At 36.5% G+C, this 11,278-nt stretch overlaps 1 protein-coding gene across 1 annotated transcript in view; it reads right to left on the bottom strand.

Annotated features, from left to right (window-relative positions):
* Positions 1 to 1,700: 1,700 nt before the first annotated feature.
* Positions 1,701 to 11,278, bottom strand: part of LOC132405520 (polypeptide N-acetylgalactosaminyltransferase 10-like) — a 76,980-nt gene continuing 67,402 nt past the window's right edge. The window contains exon 12 of the mRNA XM_059990395.1: positions 1,701 to 4,535. Within this exon, the coding sequence (XP_059846378.1) occupies positions 4,371 to 4,535 (165 nt within the window). The 3' untranslated portion in view covers positions 1,701 to 4,370. The remainder of the gene's footprint in view (positions 4,536 to 11,278) is intronic.

Genomic DNA, 11,278 nt, shown 5'->3' with positions numbered 1-11,278 from the left:
AGTGGACCTTATTCCCGAAACTTCTCATATTCATGTACATTCCAACGCATCCACTGACTGCATTTATGCCAGATCCACTGCCTCTCCTTCCTCAATACATTGCATCTGCCTTTTGAATCCCCTATCATTACTGCTCTCCTCATCTGGATTACCAGTGAGAATAAGGAAAGGATAATATGGCAGATTAATGTGGCTGAAGAACTGGTGCAGAGGACAGGGTTTCATCCTCTGGCCTATCACGCTGGTTCCATCCCCCGGCACTCTAGCTTAAACCCTTACCAACAGCTGGAGCAAACCAGCCCACAAGGATATCAGTTCCCCTCAAGTTCAAGTGTAACACATCCCTTTTGTGTCAGTCTTATCTTCCCCAGAAGAGATTCACAAATCTGAAACCCTGCCCCCTACACCAATTTTTTAGCCACATATTCATCTGCCATATTATCCTTTCCTTACTCTCGCTGGTAGTAATCCAGAAATTACTTTCCTTGAGGTCTTCTTTTTAGCTTTCTACCTAGATCCCTATAGTCACTTTTCAGGACCTCTTTCCTTTTCCTACCTATGGCATTGGTTCCAATGTGCACCACAACTTCAGGCTACTCTCCCTCCCTCTTAAGAATGCCATGGACCTTATCTGAGATGACCCAGACCCTGGCACCAGCGAGGCAAATGTCATCCAGGTTTCTCTTTTGTGTCCACAGAATCTCCTGTCTATTCCCCCATCAGTACTGCTGTCCTCTTTTCTCCCTTCCTTCCTTTCTGAGCCACGTAGACAGACTCTGTACCACTGGTCATTGTGGCTTGTCAATGGTAGGTCTGGAATGGGAAACTTGACAGAAACCTCAAGAGTCTGCACCCTTTCTTGCCAAAGCCTCAGTTCCCTACTCTAATCTTGTCCTACTCATACAATTGCCGCTCCATGTAAACTATACTTCTTTTAATTGGCCCTTGCCAAATGCCTAATAACACAAATTATCCCAAGCTCAGCAGTAAGTCCTGATGGGCCTTGCTCACTTTTTAAATCTGGCATTACTCATCGCAGGTTTGGCTCAGGTTAATCTCCAATATTATTTAGGGACTAAGGCGATATCAGTGTTGGAAGGTTAATGGAAACGGCAGAAAAAAGGGATTGCAAAACAGAGCTTAATTTCCATAAATTGAGATTACTCTAAATTATCATAACTGAATCAACTTGAACTATGCTGATGGAAATACTTTGAACAGATTGCTTCAGAAGGAAAATAAAATTTAATGTAAAAGATTTTCTTTCAATTCTGTGGAATATGGAGATTGCTGCCTTTCCTTGTGTGTGTTGTTCATGCCTTTGTGAGGTGATGAGCCATCTTTATGAACTTTGTAGTGATAAAGGACGCCCACATTGCTTTAGGTAATATATTCCCAATGATAATAGGGTATGTATCATCGTATAGTAAAAAAAGGCACTGGAGCTGATGGAAATGTACGTTTAAGTTTGTGAACATGTTCATAGTCAAGATCACAGCATCCATATCCAATAAGATTTTAAGATCAACACAAAGCACCAGCCTTTCTGTCAACTACAGTATTTACCTAGAAATAAATTTAAACCAAAATTTCCTCAGTAATCTTCCAACAATTCATTTTCATAATGGGGTATTTCATTTTTAACATAGAATGTTTTTAAAAACTAAAACAAAGAAATGGTCCAACATTGTCTTACTTCACACTTCATCCCAAGATAATCAAATTATCAAAGGTCAGCCAGAGTGTAAACCAGTATAAATTCTACTTTATTTTAAGAACTGCCAAATTATTTTATTGCTGTACATTAATATGATTTTCATTGCTTTCTCTTCCATATTCAGGTGAATTTCTTCCAAGTACGTGACCCAGACTATTTACTTGCAACTGATTAGTTGTTTAAATAATCACATTATTTCTAAAGTAGGCATGTACAAAAGTCACTTAAGTAACCAAATTTCAGGATGAGATTTTACCAACATTCTTTGCCATCATCGTAGCTATAATAGGATGTCCAGCCTTTAGAGCTTGAAGTGTAAAAGCCATTTGTTCAATGGCGCCATTGTCCTGAATGTGAAGTGTCTTCTCAAAGGAGTACAAGTGGTTTCTGAACAAGGCGCAGCATAGAAGAGGTGATGTATTTCCAAGATACAGAAGGATGTGCAGGTGTCACCCTGGGCTGCAAATGGTCAAGTCACATACATTTCAACTTTTTGCCATACAATGTATTATGAGTGCCCTTATAAACAGAATATATCAAATATACATTTTCCATATTTACATTTTCTCTCAATAGCTGTACAAGATAGTTGGTCTTCATATGTACAAAACAGTAATTTTACATGTCGTTATTACATAAAATGACTGATTCCTCAGAAAAGCATTCCACCACCTCACAATGTACTAAAAGCTTATTCACATGCTGCTTACAAAAAATGATCTTTATGAACAATATACAAATCAAAAATACTTATCCAAGCCAAGATTAGAACACAATTGTTTACCATTTAACTTTTAAAATACCATTATCCCAGATTCAGCTGTTGCAAAAAGCAGATTCTGCTGGTAAGGAGCCCCAAAACCAGGTGCCATACAAAAAAACAGTTTAGAAGAGCAAACAGAATTTAAGAGTCAAAAATCCTTAACTAACTGTGATGTAGGGAAAACTTCACAAAATACTATGACAATTAATGGCTGTGGTTCATCACCTTCTCAGTTGCTTTGGGGGGCAAATAATAAGTGCAACTCTTGACAATAAAAGCAACAGCCAGTGCACAAACCATAAAAAAAGAACTACTTATAGTGTATCAGGGGTAGGAAAACATTGCAACGTTTCTGACTACAAATGTGTCGAATAATGAAATAAAAGACCACGTTGTTAGGAGAATGAGAAGTATGATAGGAGGTGGTTCATCCGTTCAAGTATGAGTAGAAATAATAAGTTTAAATTATCTTTTACCACCTGATGTTAACTCTTTTCATTTGGGAAAACATTATACAAGTAGCATAAAATGTTGGATTTACTCAACAGGTCAGGCTGCAACTGTTGGAAGAGAAAGTTTCAGATTAGAGACTCCGTGTCACAACTTTATCAGTTCTAACAAAGAGTCTCTGGCCTGAAGACCTGACGCTGTTTCTCTTCCTGCAGATGAACCCTGATCTTCTGGGTATTTCCAGCATTTTCCATTTTTGTTTCAGGTTTCCAGATTCTATGGTATTTTTTCTTTGTTTTTTGCTTATTATGAAAAGAGTACTTCTTCCTTGGAGAAACAAAAAAAAATTGTATATGAAGTTCTGAATTCAATCATAATTTAATTAATTATTTATGCTCTCAATTGGAATATTTTTTAAAAAAATTAATAAAAAAAATATACATAATCCTATCGATAATAATTAACCCTAATTCATTGAATATGTTATTCCAATGGCACTTCCCCTGACATTCTGCAATATGTTTATCTACATTACTGATTGGTATCATCTTGAACTAAATGCAAAATCATGCTTAACCATTAAAGGCTAAAACAGATCATCTATGCAATATCTCTCTGGGATTAATGAAATTTTGTTACTGGCATTTAAAAGATTCTTACACACTCTAATTATTGTCATTTCTACCATCAAGGTTGGTAACGTTAAAAAATTGCTAAAGTGCGAAGTAAAAAGAATTAAATAAATTTGAAGTCCTGATATTATATAATTACATGTAGATATCAATATTGTGAATTTGATTTGAATGTCCTCTCCCAGTATATATTCAAGTAGGCACCATAAAACATTTAATATCATTTCAATAGTGTTCTTTCAAAAGTATCAAGGAGTTAGGGTAAATAAATTAAATAGTGGATAAACTATTATGGTATATTATCAAATGACTTTTGAAATCACAGCATACCATGCTGTATTGATAAAATTAAATAGCCTTTTTATCTATTTAGAAAACATTTGCCATCAAGTTTAGTTTTCACCCCATAGTTTGCTTTTAAATAATATCAATTAATCTACGTAACTACTTGCATGAATTTACCAAATAACATGTTTTTACTCAATTCAGAAATTAAATCACTAAATAATGAGAAAGCTAATTACCAGAATATGATCTGAACCACTGTCAAATTCACAGGCTCTGCTTTTCACTTGCAAGGCACTAGAAATTGGCTCAAGTTTTAATATTTCAGCATTCAAGCACTGGTTCACTGCAGGTGTGTATGTGATATCACCATTAATAAATACCTACTTGTACCAGTTCTTTCCTGAGATTAAACCTTCCAAAAAGCCATTATTATAAAAAAAACCTGGATTTCACTACAAAACCCTTAAAAACATCAGTAATAAAAAATGAATAATTTATATATAGAGTAGTTTTCTATTCACTACAAATCTTTGATGTTCACTTTTTCCAAGACTGTTGCATTTATATTTTCAAATAGCCATTGTTGTGTGGGAGACAAAGGATTACAGATGTTCATAAAAATAATTTTGTCTTTTGCACTGCAGTCCATACAGCTGTTACTGACTGGATGGTACAAAATCTTGCCCTAGGAAATAGATGAAAAAACAAAAGATAAGAATAAATTATTTTTGTACCAGCAACATTAAAGCAATTACACATCTATAAGATTTGTTCTTGCCAAACTGCTTTACACTTTTTTTTTCTTAAATTAGCTTCTCTAAGCTATGGAAGAATAAAATCCAGAGCCTAGTGATCATGGGTAAGACATACAAAAAATTTACTAAGGCAGCAAGAAGTACAGTCAGAACCAACAGAGGGGCACTTTATATACCTATGATGTACTTAGTTGCATCCACAACTTCATAAAACTACAGTTTCATATGGATATGTTTGAGCACAAATTGTCTTAACAGTTAAACAATCTACTAAATGGTTGTCTGGAGGAAGATTGTGGTGGTATGGCAGAAAAAGATATATATGTAAAGTCAGGTATAGAAAAACCAAAGAGTTTTTGCTGTGGGTGAAACAGACATTTCAATATTTGTTTTGAAAAGTATTTTCCCCTGAATGTTCTGTTCACTCCTTTGCCTGTCACAGAATACAAAAGATCTGGTTTTCGCTGTTTCCTTTCTGTCTAATCAGAACTTCAATCAAATGTTGTCAAAATGGGTGTCTCAAACATACTGGCAGAACCAGAAGTTTGAATATCAAATCTCTCCATTGCTAGATTCTGTAGGAAGACCTGTAGCAGAATTCCAATTTACAGAGATTCCCCAGTAGTTACACAGGGTTGAGAACTCCCTTTGAATCTTCTCAGAGTTGGCAAGAAATTCTAGTCATTGATCTTCAGTAAGCAAAGGAGTCACTAAATTTCAAAATAAATTGGTTTAAGCTATTTTAAATACTCTACTTAAAATCACTGAAAACATACAAAAAGCACCTAGTTAAATTTGAGGATAATGATGAGGATAATAGTGATTTCCTTTTAATTCAGAAGTATTTAGCAGGTTGATTTCCCAAGAGAACTGTTAGAAAATAGCAGGAAACTGGATGCCCTACTGCTAAACTGACATTTTAGAGAATTTTGCAGGAAGCATAGAACATCTACATTTGAGAATAGTTGTCTTGGAATACCAGAGTTCCTGAAAGATAAGTGTGCCTACCAAACTTTCTCAAGAAAGCCTGGACCACTAAAACTAAAGGGAGAAAAGGGCAAGAAATGCGATTGTTAAGTCAAAGAGTGACTATAGTTGTAATTTCACATATTTTCTAAGGTTAACATTGCTGTTATAAGCTATCTCTGATCTACTTGTACATTTATTACATTTTTTTTTAACTTGTGGTGTGTGAACTGAATTTTGTTTTGGAAAATTGGCTTGCATTAAGGTGCCTGCTATTTCTCTCGACATTTTGTAATCTAAACCTTATTCTAAATATTAACAGAAAATAATCTAAACTTTCTCTCTGTGGTAAGTTACAGTGTGTGGGAAATGAATTTCAACTGTCTTAATCAAGCAGAATTCATTCGAAAAAGAAGCATGTTTCTCTTTGATGAAGTACAAGATAACAGGGAAGTTTTTTTCCCTGAAAACAGAAGTTCAGTCATACTTCAAGTTGAAATATGAAAGACTTATTAAGAGTCAGCTATCCAAATCATTTTTAAAAAGGTATTAACGAATAAGCAAGTTCAGGGATAGTGGCCTACCACAGACAAAATTGAAACATCAGCAAACTGCACCACTTAGTGTTAAATTGTGGACTTGCAAGCAAATATTTTCCTATTATGGATTCTCAGTATCTCAGTATTATGAAAAAGCATAGGGTGAAAAGTGAAATCACCGGGCAGTTTTCTACACCTGAAGGAATGAGCCCCAATTCTGTAAAATACAAAGCTATGCATACAGGTTATGTGGTGCTGCAGATTGGAACTATGATATTATTTCCTGATTAACTTTAAATTAGCATGCATAAACAAAAAATGAATCTTTGCTAAAAGTAGATACCCAGCGACTAGCCACAGGTATCCACATTAAATATCCAAGAACCCACAAAACCATGCTGGAAGTGAGTCACTTCCATCCAGAGGATCTGCCGAAAAAGAATCGAGTTTGATGATACAAAGCAGTATTGGAAAGCAAGCTGTGAAGAGGGTGGAATGAGGCTGCAAAGGAATCAAGACTTTTAAGTGATTTTGGTAAAGCATTACAAACTAAGGAATATGAAATCATTTGTTTTGGTAGGATAATGAACAAAAAACAGTATTCTCCCAAATTGAACACGAGGAAATCTGCAGACACTGGAAATTCAAGCAACACACACAAAATGCTAGAACACAGCAGGCCAGGCAGTATCTATAGGAAGAAGCACTGTCGACGTTTCGGGCTGAAGTTCCACCAGCACTTTGTGTGTGTTGATTCTCCCAAATTTAAATTCCTGTGACTATATATGGATATTTGCTACTTTTTAAGTACTCATCACAAAACAAATTAATATGTGTACAGCAAGTAATTAAGGATCCAAATTAGCCTTAATTGCAAAAGGGTTGGAATAAGATGGTAAGGAGGCCATAATGCAGTTATATAGTATTCTAAAGAGACTGTACTGGGGTATTCTGCTGGTTTTTTTTAACTTGATTTGCCAAGGAAGCACATTCTTGCCTTGGGAAGAATGTAACTTATCCTCAGGAGACTCATTGCTGAAATTAGTGCACTGTCCTATGAGGAGAAATTTAAATAAACTAGCCTTTATTTTCCAGTTTGGAGGGTTGAGAGACAATCTTACTGTTTAAAATCCTTCTGAGGATTTGGAGACTGTAAAACTAAGGGGCACAGTCTCAGGACCGGTCAATTAGGACAGATTAGAAATTTCATTCCATGTACAAACCCTTGGGATTTTCTATTCCTAAGTACTCTGAATTCTTGGTTAATCAGTTTATTTAGACCATAAGAACATTAATATAGGTGCAAAATTAGGCCATTTGGCCCATCGAGTCTGCTCTGCCATTTCATCATGGCTGATCCAATTTTCCTCTCAGCCCCAATCTCCTGCTTCTCCCTGTATCCCTTCATGCCCTGACTAAGCAAGAATCTTTCAACCTCTGCCTTTAATATAGATAAAGACTTGGCCTCCACAGCAGCCTGTGGCAAACAATTCCAAAGACTCACGATTCTATCCTGTTTAAGATAGTATCATGGGACAGAGAAACTACAGCTGAAGTTCTGCAACCAAGATCTTTCTGAATGTTGGAACGTGCTCAATGCATGAACATTGGCTCCAATATCTGAAATTCTGAATGTACTTAAAATGTAACATTGCAATTTTCCAATAAGCAAAAGCAAAACATGAAAAAGGCTTTAATGAAATCCCTTAAACTACTGTTTGATACAGGATTTGTCCATGTTAACAAATTACCTATTTGATGAGACATTTTCCACTCCAGTGTTCTTGAAACTTTCTTCAAAGGGTGGTGGAAGAATAATCATTAAATGTTTTTAAGTGAAAGGTAGATATAAACATGATAAATAAGGGATAAAGTGGAATGTGGAATTAAGGTTACAGTCAGGGTAAGATATAAACTATTAGGTGATGGACTGTGCTCATGTGAAAAGAGGCTTGATTTTGCTCCTGATTTAAATGCTGATATAATTTATTTATAAATAAGACAATTCTTAAAGTCAACTTTGCCATTCCCATTTGGTTAAACCTTAGAGTTAAATCTATAAAATTACTTATTAAAAAAAATAAAGTCTTTGCAACAGTTCATGGCAGAATGTCTGCCTTACTGAAGTGTCACAATTGAGAATGGAAATGGACCATCAAGAGTCAGTAGGAGATATAATTAATGCACAGCTATTCAACATAGTGTAGAAAGTCCTTTAAACCAGTGTTTGGCATTACAACAGTTTTAGGTGACTCAATAGAACTCAAATAATGGAACACTGAAGGAGAAAGGCTATGATTTTTCTGTGGATTCTGTGAAAGTCTTGCACTTAAAGGCCATTTCTCATTTCCATTCCAATACTCTCCATGGAATCCAACACAGAGCAGGATGTTGCTAAAATTCCCTGGCATTTTGAATGGTCAAATTGCTTTTAGATTAACACAGACAAAATGCTGGAGAGACTCAGCAGGGCAGGCTGCATCTATGGAAAGGAATATGGAAAGTTCAACGTTTTGGACCAAGACCCTTCATCAGAACTGGAAGGAAAGGGGGAAGAAGCCAGATTGTGTTTAGATCCTGTGTAATATAGCAATTGTGCGAATGGGAAGAAGGGCAGTGGGCAAGGGACACTAAATTGCCATCTTTAAGCATTTACATTTTTAAAATTTATGAACTTAGCAAGTGTTAAATAATAAGCAATGCTGTGGGAGTCGTTTGCTGGCTGACAAAGATTTTTTGAACATTACGCAATTTTGGGGGTTGGGTTTGTAGTGGTTCATTCAGATCATTCTATGAAGATACTTGAAGCAATCCTGTTGTTCAGGGCTTTGCTCAGTTACAAGAAACCTGGGCTAGCAAGACTGGCTTCCCAGTTTCTGAAAAGAGAAATGCATTAGTATAATCCTGACCTCTATTTACATGGAATTGAATTTTAGAAGTGTTTCTTACCAAATTTATTTTTATTTAAATCAACCACAACTATACATTTTCCTACCTAATAGGTTGTTGCAAACAAGACTGGATAGTCATATAGATCCAATATTTCAGATTACATCAGAGGTCACTGCTGACAAGGACTGTGGATGGGTAGTTTATAAGCTGGATGTTCCTTCTACTATCTGTTCAGGGTCTCCCTGTATTCCTGTTACATGTCCTTGTCCTTGAGGTTCTCAGTGCCATCCTGAATACTCCTTCTCCACTGTGTGTAATTATAAACACACAACTTCCACTTCATAATGTAATGCTTGAGACTTAAAATATTAAGACCCATAATGATAATTCCAAACTTAGTTACTTTAATGGTACCCAAATTTAAGTTACTGGATCAGTTTGTACACAGCTGAGAACCAAGTACTGATCCTGGCGGCAATCTATTTATTACACTCCATAATCCAAAGACCTCTAAGCTTTCCTATAGTGTAACAAATTTTCAAATGTCACATCAAATAACATATAAATATTCTACAGTCCTGACCTGTCTTGCCTTCAAATATATTACACATTTTCTGGAGTGAGCTGCTGTCTTTTAAAATAATTTTTGAGTTGATCAGGCACAGGTCCCTTTAGTAAATTAATAAAACATTTTATTATTTCATATGTACCAAGGGACAGTGAAAAAACTTTGTATTGTATACCACCCATACAGATATTTCAATACAACTGTGCATTGAGGTAGCACAGGAAAAGTGCAGTTCAGGTAGACCAAAAGATGCAAGGCAATTCTGAAGTCAAGAGTCTATTTCATTGTGCCAGGAGAATGTTCAATAGTCACTGTCCTGAGCCTGCCGATGTGTTTTCAAGCTTTTGTATTTGTAGGGGGGAGGGAGAAGAAAGAATATCAAGTATGGGTGGAGTCTCTGATTATGTTGTTTCCTTTACTGAGCCAGCGAGAAGTATTACACTTTGGAAGGAAAAAGCAAGGTAGAACATACAAGCTAAATGTATAATTGTATAAATGTGTAATGTAGGAAAATGTATAATTGTGGTTGATTTAAATAAAAATACCTTGTACAAGGTACAAAGGGCAAATACTTGGCAGATGACGTTTAATGTGAATAAGTGAGAGGTTATCCACTTTGGGAGTAAGAACAGGAAGGCAGATTATTATCTGAATGGTGTAGAGTTAGGTAAGGGAGAAATACAAAGAGATCTCGGAGTCCTTGTTCATCAGCACTGAAGGTGAATGAGCAAGTGCAGCAGGCAGTGAAGAAGGCTAATGGAATGTTGGCCTTTATTACAAAGGGAATTGAGTACAAGAGCAAGGAAATCCTTTTGTATTTGTACAGGGCCCTGGTGAGACCACACCTGGAGTACTGAGTACAGTTTTGGTCTCCAGGGTTAAGGAAGGACATCCTGGCTGTAGAGGAAGTGCAGCGTAGATTCACGAGGTTAATTCCTGGGATGTCCGGACTGTCTTATGCAGAGAGGTTAGAGAGACTGGGCTTGTACACACTGGAATTAAGGAGATTGAGAGGGGTATCTGATTGCAACTTATTAGATTATTAAGGGATTGGACAAGCTGGAGGCAGGAAATATGTTCCAGATGCTGGGAGAGTCCAGTGCCAGAGGACATGGTTTGAGAATAAGGGGTAGGTCATTTAGGACAGAGTTAAGGAAAAACTTCTTCTCCCAGAGAGTTGTGGGGGTCTGGAATGCACTGCCTCGGAAGGCAGTGGAGGCCAATTCTCTGGATGCTTTCAAGAAGGAGCTAGATAGGTATCTTATGGATAGGGGAATCAAGGGATATGGGGACAAGGCAGGAACTGGGTATTGACAGTAGATGCTCAGCCATGATAGAATGGCGGTGCAGGCTCGAAGGGCTGAATGGTCTACTTCTGCCCCTATTGTCTATTGTAAATGGTAGGGCACTGACGAGTGCAGTAGAACAAAGGGATCTGGGAATACACATACAAAATTCCCTAAAAGTGGCATCACAGATAGATACGGTAGTAGAGAAAGCTTTTTGTACGCTGGCCTTTATAAATCAAAGTACTGAGTATAAGAGTTGGAATGTTATGGTGAAGTTGTATAATGCATTGGTGAGGCCGAATTTGGAGTATTGTATACAGTCTTGGTCACTGAATTACAGGAAGGATATTAATAAGGTTGAAAGAGTGCAGAGAAGGTTTACAAGGATGTTGCCAGGACTTGAGAAACTGAGTTATAGA

This window comes from Hypanus sabinus, chromosome 15, assembly GCF_030144855.1.
Source record: "Hypanus sabinus isolate sHypSab1 chromosome 15, sHypSab1.hap1, whole genome shotgun sequence".
Taxonomy (NCBI): domain Eukaryota; kingdom Metazoa; phylum Chordata; class Chondrichthyes; order Myliobatiformes; family Dasyatidae; genus Hypanus; species Hypanus sabinus.
Note: the sequence above shows the minus strand (reverse complement) of the source record. Positions and strands in the feature narration are given on the sequence as shown.